The following is a 19119-nucleotide window of genomic DNA, read 5'->3' as shown; positions in this document are numbered from 1 at the left end:
GATCCTCAAATCCCAGTACGTAAATGGTCACCTCTGTGCCTGATGGACTGGATTCCCTTAAGTAGTCCTGACAGGCTCCTTGGTGCCATCAAGCCTGAGCCCTCTGCCGGCCCATTCCCTGGCATTAGCCTCACCCCAAGGAACCTCTTCCATCTGTTCTAGACACTTTGATAAGTGGCTTTCCATCAGTGTGCCCCACGAGCATGGCAGCATGTTCTCCCGAGCATGACAGACACCTGGACCCAGTAAGCAAACGATCTGAATTTCCTTCCACAGATGCACACTAGGGTAAACTAACCGGGGGCACAGTTTCAGGGGGGCCATTGTGCCCTACCTCAGAGGAGCACTGCTATGCTGAAGGCCCCGGGTGGGGCTGGTGCAAGGGGCATCCAGGATGGGGGACTGAGGGAATATGGGTAAGAACAATGAAATAGGGCGGGGGCTGGCAAATTCTGGCCCACAGGCCAAATCCAGTCCTTTGCCAGTTTCTGTCCAACCCACGAACAGAGAATGGTTTTGTACATTCTTAAATGGTTGGAAACAATTCCAAAGAACCATATTTTGTGACACATAAAAATCACATGACATTCACGTTTCAGTGTCTGTAAACAAAGAGATGTTGGAACAGAGCCAGGCCCACTTGTTTATGCACTGTTGACGGCCACTCTTGTGCTACAATGGCAGGGCTGAGTGGTGGCGACAGGGACCCTTGTGGCCTGCCTGCCAAGCCTATGCAATTCACTTATCTGGCCCTTTACAAAAAAAGTTTACTGACCCCTAAAATTGAGAGAAGAAGACACAAAAAAGCCTGGAGGGATGCTGAAAACAAATATTGTCTTCCACTTTACATTTTATTTTTTGGCTGCACCACATGGCCTGTGGGATCTTAGTTCCCCAACCAGGGATTGAACCCAGGGCCTTGGCAGCAACAGCGCCATGTTCTAACCACTGGACTGCCAGGGAATTCCCGAAAGTTTTTACATTTTACTTTATTTTTTTCGCCTCCTACTCTAACCATTTTATCAGAGGACCCAATAGGGAGAAGGAAGAAGGGAAGTCTTTTAGAAATATTCACTGACAGGGAATGCCACCCAAAAGATCTAATGGAGTCCCCTCTGTCCCCCCACCCAAGGACAAGTGCCCCTAAAGAACTCCTACCCCGTCACTGGCCTCACTTACCAGGCCCACAGTGTTGAACAAAACGCCTGTGAACGTTGGAAGTTCATTCAGAATTCGAAGATACTGGAGTTTGGCCTGAATTGCAGAGCCCTGTGGAAACAACCCACCCAGAAGTGTGAGAAATTTCAGGTGCAGAGGAGAAGCAAACCCATGTTTTCAGAAAGGAGGGTCAACAGCTTTGGATAGGTACTAGTCAGACCAGTCAGCAAGCCCCACTGTGGGACCTTCGGGAAAAATCACAGGAAGGTTCCAGTTTGGACAGCTCTTGCCAGACTTTAGCATCCCACCCCCTTCCTAAACCCTCCTGCTACCTCCAGGTCCTCATTCCTGAAGAATTCAGCTTATTCATTTTGTTCCTGGGTTAATCTCAATGCATTTCCCCAACTTCAACACTCCATGACATCTATACCTCTGTCCTGAGATCCCTGATGACCACTAGGTGCTGCTGCTGCTGCTGCTAAGTCACTTCAGTTGCGTCCGACTCTGTGTGACCCCATAGACGGCAGCCCACCAGGCTCCCCCGTCCCTGGGATTCTCCAGGCAAGAACACTGGAGTGGGTTGCCATTTCCTTCTCCAATGCGTGAAAGTGAACAGTGAAAGTGAAGTCGCTCATTCGTGTCCGACCCTTAGCGACCCCACGGACTGCAGCCTACCAGGCTCCTCCATAGGTGCTGGCCATCTCCGAATCGATACCTTTATCCTGAGCACTCCTAAGTCCCCACCCTGCTCTTCCTCTGGCAGAAAAATTTCCAATAGTGGTCCAGGCATTGCCTGGGCATTCAGGCCAGAAACCTGCGAGTCACACTGGACTTTTCCCTCAGCCTCTCACGTCACACTGGACTCTTCCCTCAGCCTCTCACGTCACCAAATCATCTTGATTCTACCTCTTATCTCCCTCTCCACCCTACCATCCCTCTTCTCTAGCTCCATGGTCATTGCCTCAAGGTCTGCCATTTGCATCTGGCAGCCAGGTTACCTTCAGTACCAACACTCATTTCCCCTCACATCTTCAGTGAGAGGGAGCAGCCTAAAACTTAAATCACATCAGCTGCCTGATTAAACCCTTCAATGGCTCTGTGCTGCCTACAGAATGAAGGATAATCCCTTTCCACAGCACATGAGGCCCTCCATGAACAGGTTGCTGCCAACCTCTCTGGCCTCTTCTCTTGCTTGCACCCTACCCAGGCGGGTTTCTTGAACCCTCTCTACTGGTTTATGCCAGATTTCTCTGCCTGGGGATGTTCCTCCGTGCAACTAATCTAGACAGACTCCTATCTGTCCTAATTTAAGACCCATCTCTGGCATTGGATGGCATCACCAACTCAATGCACATGAGTTTGAGCCAACTCTAGGAGACAGTGAAGGACAGGGAGGCCTGGCATGCTGCAGTCCATGGGGTCGCAGAGTCGGACACGACTGAGAGACAGAACAACTGGCATCAAATGCACCAATTCCTGGCCTTTTCCATCTCCTTCAGGCTGGGCTGCTGTTCCTCCTGTAAGCTTCCAGGGAACCTGCGTGGGTTGGGTTGCACTGTGTTGTGACTACCTCTGGTTTTCCCACCAGCCTATGCTTGACTCAGGGCAGAGACTCGGCTTTCTTCATATTTATGTCTCCAGCCCAAGTGCTGGGTGGGGGTGCTGGGGGCGGGGAGGGGCAGTGGCGCTCAAAAATAACGTTTGCTGAGGAGATGGTTAGGAGCACTGAAACTCTCCACTGGGAAGAAAACAATCTGATTAAATATGCACAGCAAGGTAGGAATGGCTTAACTCTCTGGGGGAAATTTGCATCTTAAAAGAGAAGCTAGTTGGGAATGCAGGGAATCTGGAATGGGTGTGATAGAAGAGGGCAACTGTGTCTTGTGTGTCCATCTCTATGTGGATTCTGGGGCCTCTCACCACCACCTCTTAGGAGGCAAGTGGACTGAGCCTTACAAGTCAGAGAAGGGCCTGCGGGGCTGGGGAGGCAGGGAGTGGGAGTCCCTCAGAGGGCACCCCAGAAAGGGAAGGAAAGTACAGCAGTGGCCTGAGCCCTCAAAGTGACCTGGAGCGATCAGCAGTGATCTGGAGTCCTGTTATCCAGGTCAGACCTTGTCCCATGGGGCTGGGCTTTTATCTCCCTGTACCAGGACTGATGAACTACAAAGCTAATGGAGGACAGAGTAGTCGTTTCCATGGGAAATGTGTCTCCCCAGGGTTTGGGGCTTGTCTACATGACAGGTGCTTCATCAGCAAAGACTAAATCAGTGAAACAACCCAAGAATTTTTTCTGCCTGCATCTTGGTCCCTTTGCTTTGAGGACCCTGGGCTCTCCTAGTGACTTGTCACTGAGCTGTCTCTTGGGGAGGCTCAGGCTTGGGGAAAAATCCTCTCCACAATCATCTTCCACATGTGGTCGAGCTGGATGTGTATCCAGATCAAAAACAGTGGGGAGAGTTCCCAGAAGACCAGACTTGCTGGGAAACCACGCAGGAGTCCCCCCGTGCCACTGGTGCCCCAGCAGGGGGCCCCGGGGCCAACTCTGGATACCTTGGTGCCACTGGAAGGATGTGTTTGGTGTGCCTTCAGCTGCTGAGAGAGAGATTTACGGAGGGTCTTCTCTTTGATGCCCTGTAGGAGGGAGGGGGGAAGAAAGGGTTCCAGGCCCCACTCCTTCCTAAAAGCAGAAGAAAAGTAGGAAATTAGAGAGACAAAGTAAGACAGGAAAGGAAGATGGCAAGACAGAAACGGACTGAAGTTGGAGACGGAGGTGGAGGAATGGAGACTGGGGGAGGCAGGCGGCAGGCAAGTCGAAGCTGGAGCTCAAGGGCATCTTGGCCCAGGGGGCGTGAGGAAGTCCAGTTCTCACTCCCATCCTGGGCCCATGGTCCTCAAAAGCATAGCACAGCTCAACCACTGTACCTTCTCCCTGCGTAGCTATGTGCCCCCCTCCTGAAGGGCCCTGGCACAACTCACTCCACATTCTTCAGCGAGATCTTCTGACTAGGTCGAGTAGCTGAGACAGTGATATAGATGTGGAGGGCAGCAAGGCCCAAAAGCATCTCCGGCTTGGGGTCCATTCCAAAGCGTTCTCGGATGACATCGTTCCGACTCTGCGAGAGAGGGCAGTCCAAACCCATCAGTTAGAGATCTTCCAGCCACTGTACCATGGACCCCCTTACATCCCAGAAGAGAATCCTGGTGTCAGTAAGCATCTCAGATCAAAGGGAAGAGGAAGGTTCTGCCCTTGGGGAAAAGACACTTTTGCTTCATTCAGCGGATAGTTGACTGCCCCTTCTCAGTGCCCGGTACACACAATGGCAAGGCACAAACAGGTAGAATGTCTAGGGCACTACAGAAGTGAGACATGGCACTACTCCCCTTGTTTCCTCCTGTTCCAAGAGACCTTTCTGCCTTTTCCCTGGGGCCTATACTCACCACTGCTTACCCCCAGCCATCTGAGGCTCCTCTACCAGCTCAGATAAAAACAAAATAAGAGAGACACTGGCAGGGATTCTCTCTAGGGCTCTGGCCCAGAAGCCCACAGTGAGAGGCGGATGGCAGGCATGGGGGAGCTATTCTTTTCCTTGGTGTCTGAGGATCAAAAGCAATAATGAGTCAGTCTTCCCTATGCTATCCTAAAAAGGATCTCCTGGAATTAATGGCCAAAGGTAAGACAACCCTCAGACCCTGAAGGTCAAAATCCCAGCTATCAAAGATCAGCCCAGGTTAGACCAGTTGCCCATTGTATTGAGGTGGAACCAGAATAAGCTAAGACACTAGAGAGCCACGGGGGTATCACTACAGCAGAGGAAACGGTGTAGAAGGAATGCTTCATCAATGATCATCTATGTAGAAAATCCCACAGAAGCAACAAAAAAAATCTACTACAACTAATGAGTTAACAAGGTTGCAGGATATAATCAATAGTTCAGTATCAACATAATCAATACACAAAACCAACCATATTTCTACATGTTTGCAGCCATCAGAAACTAAAATTGAAAATCAAAATCATTTCTAATAGCATCAAAAACATGAAATTATTAAGGACAATCTGTCAAAACATGTGAAAGACCTATACACTGAAAAGGACAAAACACTGTTGCGAAAAATTAGACAAGACCTTAAGAAATACAGAAACACACTGTCTTCATGGGTTGGAAGATTCAAATCAATGTATAGATTCAACACAATCTCGATCAGAAGCACAGCAGGTTTGGGATAGAAACTAACAAGCTAATTCTAAAATTCACACACAAATGCAAAGGTACTAGAATGGCCAAAACAGTTTTGAAAAAGAACAAATTTGGAGAACAAACACTACCTGATTTTAAGACTTCTTAAAAAGCTTCAGTAATCAATAAAAAAATAATAATCAATAAAAAGCCTCAATAATCAAAAAAGTGTGATGGTAGCATAAAGAACAACAAGCAGATCAACAGACTAGAGACTTGAGAAATGACCCACACATATGCAGACAACTGATTTTTCACATAGGCACAAAGGCAACTAATGGGAAGAAAGGATGCTCTTCTTAATAAATGGCCTGGCACAACTGGATATCCACGTGGAAAAAAAAAAACACCTTTGATCAAGACTTTGTACCACACACTAAAGTTAACTCAAAATGGATCACTGACCTAAATGTAGAGCCTAAAATGATAATGCTTTTAGAAAAAAACAGTAGCAAAATCTTTGTGAAGTTGGACTCGGCAAAGATTTCTTAAATATGACACCATAAGCACAATCCATAAAAAAAAAAAAAGACAAATTGACAAATTGGACTTCATCAAAATTCAAACTTCTGCTCTGTGAAAGACACTGTTTAGAGACTGGGATGAAATAATTGCAAGTAACACATCCAATAAACAACTTGTATCTAGAATACACAAATAACTCTCAAAACTCCATAATAAGTAAACAAACAATCCCAACTTAAAAAGTGGGTGAAAGATTTGAATAGATACTTCACCAAAAAAGATGCATGATGACAAAGAGGCACACGAAAAGGTGTTCAACATCCTTAGTCATTAGGGAAATGCAAATGAAAACTAGAATGAGATACTTCTACACCCTATTAGAATGATGGAAATTTAAAAATGCTCCAAATGCTGATGAGGGTGTAGAGAAACTGGGACTCTAGCACATGGCTGGTGTGAATGTAAAATGGCACGGCACCTTGGAAAACAGTAGTGGAATTTCTTCAAGAAATTAAGGAAAGATAGATCAACCATATGATCAAGTCATTCCATTCTTAGGTATTTACCCAAGAGAAAAGAAAGCATATATCATACAAAGACTCGTATATGAATGTTCATTGAACATTTATTTGTAGCAGCCAAAACCAGACAATCCAAATATCCATCAGCAGGTGGACTTGTAAACAAATATTTGTATATCCAAACCATAGAATAGTACTCAACAACAAAAAGGAATGAATTACCGATATACACAACAACATGAGTGGGCCTTGAAATCATGCTGAGTGAAAGAAGCAAGATCCAAATAAGTGTCTGTACTGGATGATTTCATTCCTATAAAACTCTGGAAAATGCAAACTAATCTACAGGGATAGAAAGCAGGACAGTGGCTGCCTGGGGAATGGGGTACAAATTACAAAGGAGCCTGAGAAGACTTTCGGGGGTGTTGCATGTGTTTAATATCTTGATTGTGGTGATGGCTTCATGGATATAAACATATGTCAAAACTTATCAGATTGTCATTTTAAATATGTGCAGTTTGCTATGTGTCAATTAGACCTCACTAAAGCTATCTTCAGTAGAAAAACGGAATACAGCTGAACATATCATCATAAAGGAGAAAGGCAGGGTGGATAAGGTCTTGATGCCAAATTCCAAAATATCTGAACCAAACATCCATCTCTGCACCCAGCAAACATTCACTCATCCTTCAAGGCTAAGAGCATGCATCTATCCCTTCCACTGTGAAGCCTTCACTGTGCCCCACCCAGGAAGAGTTGGCAAACTGCTTCCTGTGACATTGTACCCTGCCATCCTCATAGTGCCTGTCACACTGTGTTGTATTTATTTGTGCACATATCTGTCTGAGCTCTAGCAATCTGCGACAGTTCTTTGATCATCTTGATTGCGAGCACCTAGCACAGGGCCTGGCCTAGAGTAAGCACTTGGCAAATGTTTCTGGATGAACTGAATTGGGAACTGTATCCTTACTGGAGCTTAGAACTGAGGAGTGGGACCTCCTGGTACCCAAATGCACTTGTTAAATCAGGGTATCCTGTGAAGATGCCAGAGTTACCAGGGTTGCTTCCTCCTGAAAGTTGATGGGATCTGTCTAGACAAACAAACAGACTGGTGCCCCAGACAGCCCAAGTTGCCAGGCCAACCAACTTGACCATGCCCTACCATGGTAGCCAAAAAGGAAAGAGCTACCTGAAGGCTGGAAAAATTTACATAGCGACTTCATTGTGACAGCAGAGCAGCCTGCCAGCTTGTTTGTCCATTGGTCTGTTTGTCTGTGTATCTCAAAACCAGACTCTACCTGGATGTACAGGTACTCGAAAGCAGCTGGATCCCGACGCAGCAGCTCCACAGGGTCTTTGGGAAAGAAGCTTATCCGGAAGAGGCATTTCATTCCATGATAGTGTGTCCGCTGCACTACCTGAATCCCGGAAGTGAGAGGTGGGAGGACAAGAGATCGGGAATCAATGGCTGGGGTGGCAGAAGCCTGCTCAGGGACCCCGGGCAGAGCTAGGTGCTATTTCCTACTCTGTCTTCTGCCCGGCTGATTCCAATTACCCTTGGGGAAAGTGATGAAGAGTCGAGTCTTTTTTGCCCTTCTGACCCAAAGTGACTAGAATTTTTCAAACCACTGATCCATGACTTGGTCTTTATCAACAACCCATGGCCTAGGACACAAGGTAGGAAGAAAGGGCTCCTGGCAACTTCTCTGACTTTTCTTGCTGTGGGGCCTTTGCCTTGCAGAGGGGCTCAGCCTCTGGCAGAGGAAGTTGCTGATGAGCAACCAAATCAAAGACTTAAAACCCTATTTGGAGGTGTAGCTAAAACAAGCTGGCAATAAACCAGTAACTGCTGAAGCTAGGATGGGTAATGAAGATTCATTATCCAATTCCTTCTACTCTGGTGTATGTTTGAGTTTTTTTTATATAATAAAAATGCTTAAAAATCCCATTTGGAACAAGAGACCAATTGGATCCATAAGCTCCCCTGATGGGTAGGCAGGTGATTAGGCCTCCATCCAGGCAGGACATCCACCTTTTTTCCTTCATAGTTGGGAACCTAAGTCTCTGAACTACATTTGGCTGAGAACTACCCTTGAAGAATTCCTCTCTCTTAAATCCTTTAATTTTGGTGTGTCTAATTTCAGCTTTTGCTTTGCTTCCTTTAGACATTTCTTTCTGGCCGTCCCTCTCCAACTCCTTCTCTCCCTCTCTGGGAATATTCTTTTTTTAAAGCAAATGAGAAATTCTTTCTTTCTTTGGCCATGCCATGTGGCATGTGGGATCTTAGTTCCCTGACCAAGGATCGAACCTGTGTCCCCTGCATTGGGAGAACAGACTCTTAACCACTGGACTGCCAGGGAAGTCTGCACTCCCTGGGAATACTGATTGATCCTGGTTGCCTGTCTTCCTCTTCTTGGTGAATCACCATTAGTGAAACACTATCCAGCAATCTTGGATTTCACTGGCTTTTTTCCATAGGTTGGGAAGATAAGACACTTTCCCCTACTCCACTTTGGAACTTGACATGGGTGTCACGTGGGTGACACACTGTCCATTCTTGGCTTCACTCAGCCCATCCCCAGTCCACATGTGTGTGTCAGCCTCGGGAGTTTCACTAGACTCCACTCGCTGACCCTTCCATATTACAGCCCTAATCTGAAGGTTGAGTGTCCTCTTGGAGGCAGAAAAGTCTAGCAGGCAGGGACTCCATGAGATGGTGGAGTTGACACAGCTCTTCAACTCAGCCTTCCACACAATGAATTGCCACTCCACGCCTTCCCTACTAGTGACCACCAAGACTAACAACCATCATGCCTTTTTTAGGTTACAAGAGACATTTTACAGAATTTATTTATATTTATTTATTTTGGCTGAGCTGAGTGGTTTGTGGGATCTTAGTTCCCCAAACAGGGATCAATCCCTGGGCCCTGAACCTGGGTCCTCAGCAGTGAAAACATAGGGAGCCGTAACCACTGGACCACCAGGGAATTCCCAAGAGACATTTTCTTTAAAATTTTTTTTGGATACAGACCATTTTTAAAGTCTCTATTGAATTTGTTACAATATTGCTTCTGTTATGTTCTGTTTTTAATTTTTTTTTTTTTTTTTTGGCCATGAGGCATGTGGGATCTTAGCTCCCCAACCAGGGATCAAACCCACACCCCCTATATTGGAAGGTGAAGTCTTAACCACCAGACTTCCAGGAAAGTCCCCCAAGGGACATTTTTAAAGGCCTCTGTGGGTGGTTGGGACAGACCTTGATTGAGACTGGGACTTCTAGGAGCTGGCTGATCAAGTCATGATGAATTTTCCAGTAAGAGATTGCCTGGTGGCCTCTTGTCTACTAGAGGCCACTTGCAAAGCTATGAAGCTGTGACAGAGGAATTACTTACATAAGCCAGGGGCTGCTTGTCCTGGAGAAGCAGGAACTTGTGGTTCTGTTCTGGTCCGGCATACTCAAGGACAAGAGCAAAGTGCTCAATGTACCTCAGGGAAAGCCGGTCCTGTAATGTCACCATCACATCCTATGAAGACAAAAGAGCCTTGAGAGAGAGATCCCTTCTAGCTCTAAGATACTTTCTGCACCCAACATGGCAGAAGGGGACTGAACATCAGGAGAGTCCTGGGGAGAAGGCTGAGGGTGGGAAAGTGGGCCAGACAGAGACACTTGGCCTTCAGGGTGGCCCAGGCACAGGGCTCCAGAATGAGGAGAGTCACCTAGGAGTGTTGTTCAGAGGTCTGGGCCCTGGAGAACACAGAAGGGATGAAGGCAGGTCTTTCTGAACTTGGTTGGTCCATGCAGATGGCAAAAGGTCATGGCCCTTCCTCCCCCGCCCCTCTCTCCATTCAACCAATGATCTCCTGAGCCTGTCCTTAGTGCCACGTGTGGTGTGGGTTCTTCCCTCAGCTTCTCATGTAAATAAGGATGGTCCCTCTGGTTTGTCCAGCAACTCTTTACTTAGGAATCAACAAAAGCCAAGGCCACAATTACATGATTTCAAAGGCACATGATTTCTGGATTCATACTCTAAATTGAATGACTTGCAGTTACTGGCAAAATATTCATCTTTGTCACTGGCTTTTAGAGAGGATCAATTTAGCAACTTGAAAAATGTGTCCATTCAGAGGAACAACATCACATGTTCTATGTACAGTCAGGAATCTGACAACTTCCAAGCTCCGTCTGCTCTGCTGCCGGCCTTTTAATATTAGGGTGTCTGGAACAGATCTGTGGGTGCTGCCCACATGTCAGTTCTGAGACTTCCCATCTATCTGCTGTGACTTCGGCATACACCGGCCTCCAACATGTGTGTTCCTAGAGTCAGTGTGGCTCCAGCCTCTAAGGGCCAGAGAGAAGCAGAGTTGGAAATGCAAAGCTCCCTTCTAGCCAGGGTTGCCAAACAAGCCCCTCAGTGAACACTGAAAGCCGGTTTGCTATTCAAATGCTAGGCTGGAAACTGGCGGGTACTTGAGAGTATCTCTTTGTATTATGCAAGTAGTCACAGAGGCCCCAGTGTTGCTGGAATGCTGGCACAGACAAACGAGGTTGTCTTTGCTGTTCAGCTGCAGTGGGACTGTGGAGGCCAAGCTGGTGATTGCCAAATTGTGTTATAAGTGTAATGGCCCCTGTGCCAGGCTGTCAATTCACCCAGGTACCTCTCTGGGACAAGTGGCTTGGCAGCCTGTCCAAGTTTCAATGAACAGCCAGTGCACCCTGAAGTCAGGGTATGGTCACCAGCCAGGGGCCGCCATTGTTTTGGAAACCTAGGGCTACCTGGAAGCACCAATGGTGGTGACATGGTGAGGGGAGAGAATGCTCCAAGAAGCTACTCAGGCAAGAGAGAGTGGTAAATGCTCCAGTGTGGGAACAGATCAACTACGGCCATGCCAGTCCATGATGTAACACACAGGAAGATTCTGACATACACATACCCACTTCTTGGACTTGGACTTGGGAGGGCACTTGGACACCACTGGGTGGCTTAGTTTTAATGTCTGTCCCATAGACGGAAGCCTTCAACAGTCAAGCGGCCACCTCAGGACAGCTTTGGGAGTGTGTTTTAGTCCTAGGTTCCCTGGGGAATCCACCCAGGCCTAAGTCTTCCAAAGAAACTCTCGGTTCAATCAACACAGGTTAAATAAAGCCCAGAGTTTTGCAACTCAGTCACTACTAGCACTTTGGACAGGACAATTCTTCATTTGGGGACTATTCCATTTCTTGTGGGACACTTGGCATCTCTGACCCTGAGACACTAAATGCCAGTAGCATGCCAAACCATGGGGATGACCCCACATACCCTCAGACATTCACAAAAACTACCTGGGAGGGGGCAACGCTGACCCAGGCTGAGAATCACTGGCAAAGTCAATTCTGAACACCTGGTAACTCCTCTTAGGGAAAGTTTCCTGGCCCACAGCTTGCTTTAGTATAGGGTTGTGTTGGTCCCAGCAGGGGTACCTCAGAAGAGCCCTGGGCCAAGTGGGTTTTCTGGGCAGGTGCTGTAGCTGCCTGGCAGTCTTGCTGTTCAGTCACTAAGTCGTATCCGACTCTTGTGACTCCATGGACTGCAGCCTGCCAGGCTCTGGGAAGCATTAACTGCGTGGAAACACTCACTCTGAGGATGGCATTCTCTTTCTGGAGAGAATCCAGAAGAAGCAGGAACAGATATTTCTGTCCCAGGGCAGAGTAGATCTCAGTGGTTAATGGTACATGCCTCTCCTCCTCAGGACTAAGGGAATCACTACAACTTCCAGATGCCTGGCTGAGCTGTTAAGAATCAGAGCTCTTTAGTTGCTCTTCCTGTGAAAGGAATAGCCAAAGGGACTGTTGGACTTTTTTCAATCTTGGTTCAGTGCTTAAGAGCTGGTTGTTATTTAAAAAGCAAGGCATGGCTAAGCTAATCTCCTGAGAGATGGTTTGTTGATTTCTGTGTGTAAACTTGCATAGGTGTTATTGTATCAATACAAATCACTTTTGCTTTATAAATGGTTTAATGATCATCACACTCCTTAGCTCCTAAAAGTCATGAAGGATGCAGGGTAACATGACACAAAGCAGTTTGTTAACAGATATGTGCACACATGCATGCCTACGCACATGTACATGTATGTACACACACACACACATTTACAATCACTAGCACACAGTTGGGCAGGCAACTTTCCCCCACCACAGTCATCCAAGGACCGTACGTTTTTACAACCAGGTACTTCCGGAAGCAGGAGGTCAGAGACCAAGAGCACCTTGCTCTGGCAGTGAGCAGCTCTGTGCAGACTCAGAGGAACTCTGAGGCCTGCGGCTGTGTGCGCTCCAGAGAGTACAGTACCAACCCACGAGACGAGACTTTTGGGTACCTTAACAGTAGTCCTGCCATCAAACGTGAACGACTTGATCTGCCCATTTTCTAAGAAAACCTTCAGGACATTGGGGATGAGGAGAAGAGCTTCTTTCTTCATCATTTTCTGTGAAAGGATAAGGAGGGGGCTCATTTAGCAGGAGGAGGGAAGTGGAAAGGAAGAGAAAGGAGTGAGTGAAGGAGAGGGAGCCAAAGGTATGGAAGGACAGAGACAGACGAAAGAACTGATCAAAGATAACATTACACAGAGACCAAAAGCAAATTCCCCAAGAAGACAATGGACCATATCCAAAGCTCACCCTTCATTTGATGTCACAGCACACCCACAGTCTACTGTGGCTAAAAGCTCCACAGCTCAGTGGGGGCTTGGCCAATAGAGACCACCACACAGAAGGGCTGATGGGAGGTCTTAGGAGCCCACCTCACTCACCGGCTCCTGTCTCTTGCCTCCTTCCTTTCCACCGGGCCCTTCACACATTGAGATCCCTTCCATGCCGTTGCCCTGCCAGTCTCCCTCTGTCCAAGCATCTTAGGTCTTCTCTGACCTAGTCCACGCCTACTTCTCCAGTCATGTCTTATCATTCCTGATACCCACACTCTTCTTTCATACCTGTATACCTCTAGCAACTCATCATTTGACAACTGCTTCACTCCCTGAAGGACATTTAGCATCTCTGACTCTGAGACACTAAATACAATAACAGGCCAAATCATTGGGATGACCCCAAACACCCTCCAGATATACCCAAAAGCTCTCTGAGAGTGGGCAGTACTGACCCTGATTAAGAACCACTTGCAAAGCCCAGTTTTGAACACCTGAAAGTGAAGTCACTCAGTCATGTCCGACTCTTTGTGACCCCATGGACAGTAGCCTGCACCAGGCTCCTCTGTCCATGGGATTTTCTAGGCAAGAGTACTAGAGTGGTTTGCCATTTCCTTCTCCAAACTCCTTAAAGCTTTCCTGGCTTAGGCATTTCTGTATATATAGAGTGGTTCATGTTAGGTGCTTGATAAACCTTTATTAAATAAAGACTGTTCCCTCTGCCTCCCTCTTTTGATATCTGGAAAACTCCTACTCATCCTTCAAAACCCAGATTAAATATAAATTCAGTAAAGCCTGTCTAATATCATCAGGTACTTGAACTTAGTGTTCCCACGTTGTTCCTTTAGCAACTTATACACACCTATCAGTTGTTGTTATTCAGTCGCTAAGTCATGTCCAACTCTTTGCCACCCCATTGACTACAGCATGCCAGACCTCCTTGTCCTTCACACACCTCTCTAAGTGCTCTTAAATATTTAAGTATTTCCTTAGCATTCATTTTTTTACATTACTTTTTTTAAAAATCTTTTGGCCACACTGTGTGGCATGTGGGATCTTAGTTCCCTGACTAGGGATTGAAACCACGTCCCCTGCATTGGCAGCATGGAGTCTTAACCACTAGACAGCCAGGGAAGTCCCGGTACTCTTTTTGAAGAATGTGGTCTTTTGTAACCAAACAGTTAACTCAGCACTGTGGCTATGTCCTATTCAGTCTTTGTGGCCCCGACATTGAGCAGAGTTCCCTGCACACAAATGGTGCTCAATAAATGGCTGCTGAACATATGAGCAGGAGGTGCTTAATATGTGCTTACTTGATTAGACTCATTACAGGAATCCAACCATTTCCTTGGGCCAACATCATCAGTTCTAGAGGACCTGAAAAGCTGCCTCAGACGTGCAGTGTCCTGAATTCTCTGAGCCTCTGCTACACACTCAGCACTATACTAAGCCTCGTGGGGGTACAGAAAAGCATAGGACCAGGGTCTAGCCTTATACTCTTTTAAACAAATTATTTCTTTATGGCTGTGTTTGGTTTTTGTTGCTGCAAGCAGCCTTTCTCTAGTTGCTGGTGAGCAGGGGCTACTCTCTAGTTGTGGTGGCTTCTCTTGTTGCAGAGCATGGGCTCAGTAGTAGTGGTTCATGGGCTTAGTTGCTCCGTGGGATGTAGGATCTTCCCTGACCAGGGATTGAACCTGTGACCCCTGCACTGGCAAGTGGATTCTTAACCACTAGACCACCAGGGAACTCCAAGCCTTACACTCTTACAGTGACGTGGCACACACATGATCCACTGGAGAACAATAAAACCAAAACAAACCAAAAGGTATAAGTTAAGGTCTCCTAGATGAGGTGAATTGGATTTTGATTGTAAAGGAGATGGCAGGCATGGACTATCAGAGAGGCCAGACAAGAACCGTCCAGGTCTAGGGACTGTCATGGACAAGTACAAAAACATAAAGCAAGTCCTCTTGGGTCGGGGTGTGGTAAGAGGAGGGGGTGGCGCTGTTGTGACATCAGATCATTTCCTGATGGAGTCAAGTCACAGTGGGAAGTGATGGGATCTAAAGTTGGAAAAGTGACTCCCTGGTTCTCTCCCTGAACCCAAGATACTTCACTCCCACCAAGCCCAGAGGCCCCAGATTCCCAGGCTGATGACACTCCGTGGTGGCAGGTTTTATTTAGCACACTGGGTTGGACTCAGATAATTACTTAATTGATTTTGCTTAAAAATAGAGTTGGCAAGGAATGCCCACAGGATTTATTTTTGCTCTTGTTGCTTAATAAAGTCTGGAACACCAAGAGAAAGGGGATTCTGGAGTCACCTGGGTCTGGACCAGGTGAGAACCAGGGAGTCACTTTTCCACCTTTAGATCCCATCACTCCCCTCTGTGGCTTGACTCCATCAGGAAATGACCTGATGTTACAATAGTCACCCCGCCCCCCCCGACCCTGGACCTAAACAATGGGGAGGCTGCTATGGTCCACGCTGGTGGCAGCGGTGGTGGAGGCGGGTGTTGTAACATCAGGTCATTTCCTGAGCACAGCTATGGTGGGAAGGTTGATGTCTAGGTCTCTCCCAAACAAAAGCCTCCCACCACCCCTGGTTTACCTGACCAGGAGCGACAGAGTAACTTGGGGTGGGTTCTAGCCACTCTGGGCCATTTATGTCTAGATTGGTCTGGAGCGGGGGGCTTGCTTCTGCCTGTGGCTAGATGTGACATATGGAGAGGCGAGTCATGGTGGAGGGGAAAACACAAGGGAGAGGAAGAAAGGGGAGAAAAAAGGGGGAAAAGAATGGAAGGGGGGAGGGATAGGATTCTTCACTGGGTGACTAGGCCTTGGTGGGTTTTTCTGTGATATTGATAGCTCAGTTGGTAAAGAATCTGCCTGCAATGCAGGAGACCCTGGTTCAATTCCCGGGTTGGGAAGACCCGCTGGAGAAGGGATAGGCTACCCACTCTAGTATTCTTGGGCTTCCCTTGTGGCTCAACTGGTAAAGAATCCACCTGCAACGTGGGAGACCTGGGTTCAGTCCCTGGGTTGGGAAGATCCCCTGGAGAAGGGAAAGGCTACCCACTCCAGTATTCTGGCCTGGAGAATTCCATGGACTGTACAGTCCATAGGGTCACAAAGAGTCGGACACGACTGAGCGACTTTCACTTCACTGAGATGGGAGAAGCTGCACCTGTCTATCGTGTGTGCTAAGTCTCTTCAGTCCTGTCTGACTGTTTGTGACCCTATGGACTATAGCCTGCCAGGCTCCTCTGTCCATGGGATTCTCCAGGCAAGAAAACTGGAGTGTGTAGCCATGCCCTCCTCCAGGAGATCTTCCTGACCCAGGGATCAAACCACCTTTCTTATGTCTGCGGCACTGGCAGGCGGGCTCTTTACCACTAGCGCCACCTAGACTCTCCAAATTCAGGTCTCATTTCCTTTGGGTGTTCAGGGCTCAGGACACAAATGTACCCTTAGTGATTTGTACCTCAGCTGACGCACAAGGACTCCACACAGCTCCCTTTCCTCTCTGTGGCCCCTGCTTCTCCTCAACCTCTTCTGCTGAGACTGACATGGAGCCCGGCCACCAGTTATTCAGATGGATCAGCCAGTGGGGCCCAGTTGTCCCTTTGGCTTCACAGTCTTCCTCAAATGGGGAGGGAGGAGGGCCTTGGCAGAGTTTGGGGATAAGGGTCAGAGAAATTGAGTTGTAAGACATCTCTGACCTCTATCCATCCCATCCTCTGGGTGGCTCTGCCTCAAAGAACTAGAGGGGTGCTGTGCCCCACTGATTCTCCACTCAGGCTGGGCCTCCTACCTTGTCTCAGCTGCAGCTGCGCTTCACTACAGAAATGCCATGGGCTTCCCAAGAGCCCAGTCCATGACAGCCTGTGAAAGCACACAGCACCTGTTAGCTCTGCTGGCCTCCTTCCACCAACCCCCATGGGATATCACCAACTTCTGCCAACTCCTAGAGGACTTGGAGTTATCATCCATGGCCGCCTAATACACATCTTTATGTGTTCCACCCACCTCTTCTCATTTGCTTATCTGAAGCAGACAGCTCAGCTCATGTTAACCCCACAAGGCAGCAAGGAAGACAGTGGGCTGGCCATGACCCCTGCAGACTGGCTGCTGCATGGCATGGGTGGTCAAACATCACCTGCTCCTCAAAATCCTACCACCTAGCAGTGGATTCTATACTGTCTCAATCTGAGTTGCCTGTTCTCCCAACATCACTGAGAGGAATCCAGAGGCAGGGAACAGGTGTCTATTTTGCATCCCTTATAGTGCTGGGAACACAGCAGGTATCTAATATGAATAAAATTTCTGTGACTTAATGAGAGTCAATATCATTTCGCCTAGGCTGCTTCGCCCTTCACTGCCCAGTCTTCTCCAGTTGAGACCTGGAGTTGCAGGATCACTTCAACATGCCGAGGGCTCAATTTTGCCATATCTTCAGAAAACCACTACTTCCTTCCTGTTTCTATCAATTAGCCAAATGATGTTTATGGAGCACTTGTTCTGAGTACTGTGCTAGAGATGGAAATTTCTTGAAGTACCATGAGGATTCTGAGTTAATTGATATATATTCCTTCTCCCCACAATGCCCAGGGCTTCTCTGGATGCCACACACCCCTCACTCACTTCCCACCCAGAGCCCCAAGGTACCCATTCTGATCCCTTCATAATGCTGTCCACTTTGAGGAGCAGCAGATGAGCAACTGGCCCAGAGGGATACTTCGACAGCCTGGCTGACTCTGGCCAAGGGATGAGGGGAGGAGGTGAAAGCTCACTTACTGCATCTGTTTCTCCAACTGCCACCTGCTCGGAAAATCGGACCTTCACAGGATTGGATCTCAGCTTGGCCTTCTTTGCCGCACTGATGAAGGCAGATTTGGGGGACTGGAAAAAACAGAGAGGGCTCATGAGTTCACCACCCTTGGAGAAAACCTGACATTTGCTGCATGGAGTTCAGACGTCTCAGTGTGGGTACCCCCCTTTGCCTTGTGGATCAATAAGCCAATAAATAAGTATTGATTCCCTACTAGGTGCAAGACAATGTGCTAAGTGCTCCCTGAGATGACTGGTATGTTTTGAGTAAGCTGGGCATGAATCGAATTTGAGTAAATTGAATCCCATTATTAATGCTCTAGGCCTAGGGGAGTTTGCAAAAATTCTTTGTAATAATGTACACTGAAATTTTATATATTTGGTTTCCTTAATGTGAGATATACCTAAATGGTGGTTTTCATTACATCTGAATATGAACATTGCAAAGGATTTACGGAAATAATCTTATTCATTTCAAAGATATGTCCTGCCCCTAGGAAGGAGGTTCATAGAAAATATTATTTTAGATGCAGAAGAAAGGAGGCCTAGCATGCCAAAATGATTTATCCACAGCTTCTACACTATTTGACAGAAGAGACATTAGAGATTTTACCCAGGTGTCCTGGCTTCCTAGTTCCAGGCTTTCTACTACTTTGTTCATCCAACTCTGTAAGAAACACTCAAACAATCAGCTAGGCTCTCTTCGTTTTTGAAAACTCCCACAAATTCAGCAGGACACATGGTTAGCAAATGCTGGAAACTGAGTCTTTCCTGGGTGCACTGTGGATTTGAGAAAATGCAGGAGTCCTAGTGAGGGGCACCCTCATGTCTCTGGGGCATTTATTCATTCGTGTAACAAATTTTGGGTGGGCCCACTCTGTGCCAAGCACTGTTCCACGTGACGAGGATCTAGCAGTGAATAAGATGGACAAAACTCTCTAGCCTCAAGGAGTGCTTATCCTAGCAGGGACAGACAGACAGACAAGAAACACTGAAACACCTCTTAGGAGGCAAATAAGGGCTATGAGAAAAAATTGAGCAGAGTGAGGGACTACAGCAGAGATTGAAGTTGTGATGGTGAGAGTGGTGGGGGTGTCATTTTAGACAAGACAGGCAGGGAAGACCTCTTTCAGGAGGTGACATTTAAGCAGAGGTCTGAAGGAAGAGAGGGAGAGACAACCATGAGGATATCTGGAGAAAGAGCCTTCTAAACAGAATAAGGAAGTGTC

General features: G+C 47.3%; 1 protein-coding gene across 1 annotated transcript in view; it reads right to left on the bottom strand.

The window, feature by feature from the left end:
• FRMPD3 (FERM and PDZ domain containing 3) overlaps positions 1-19119 on the bottom strand; it is a 66540-nt gene that overhangs the window by 30691 nt on the left and 16730 nt on the right. The window contains exons 4-10 of the mRNA XM_055393424.2: positions 17858-17962; positions 12737-12844; positions 9775-9906; positions 7681-7800; positions 4135-4271; positions 3709-3835; positions 1180-1269 (exon numbers count right to left, since the gene is read on the bottom strand). Of these exons, the coding sequence (XP_055249399.2) occupies positions 1180-1269; positions 3709-3835; positions 4135-4271; positions 7681-7800; positions 9775-9906; positions 12737-12844; positions 17858-17962 (819 nt within the window). The remainder of the gene's footprint in view (positions 1-1179; positions 1270-3708; positions 3836-4134; positions 4272-7680; positions 7801-9774; positions 9907-12736; positions 12845-17857; positions 17963-19119) is intronic.

This window comes from Moschus berezovskii, chromosome X (genome assembly GCF_049115385.1).
Source record: "Moschus berezovskii isolate FMDL1 chromosome X, NW_MosBer_1.0, whole genome shotgun sequence".
Taxonomy (NCBI): Eukaryota; Metazoa; Chordata; class Mammalia; order Artiodactyla; family Moschidae; genus Moschus; species Moschus berezovskii.
The sequence above is the reverse complement of the archived record's forward strand: the minus strand, read 5'-3'. Positions and strand labels throughout refer to the sequence as shown.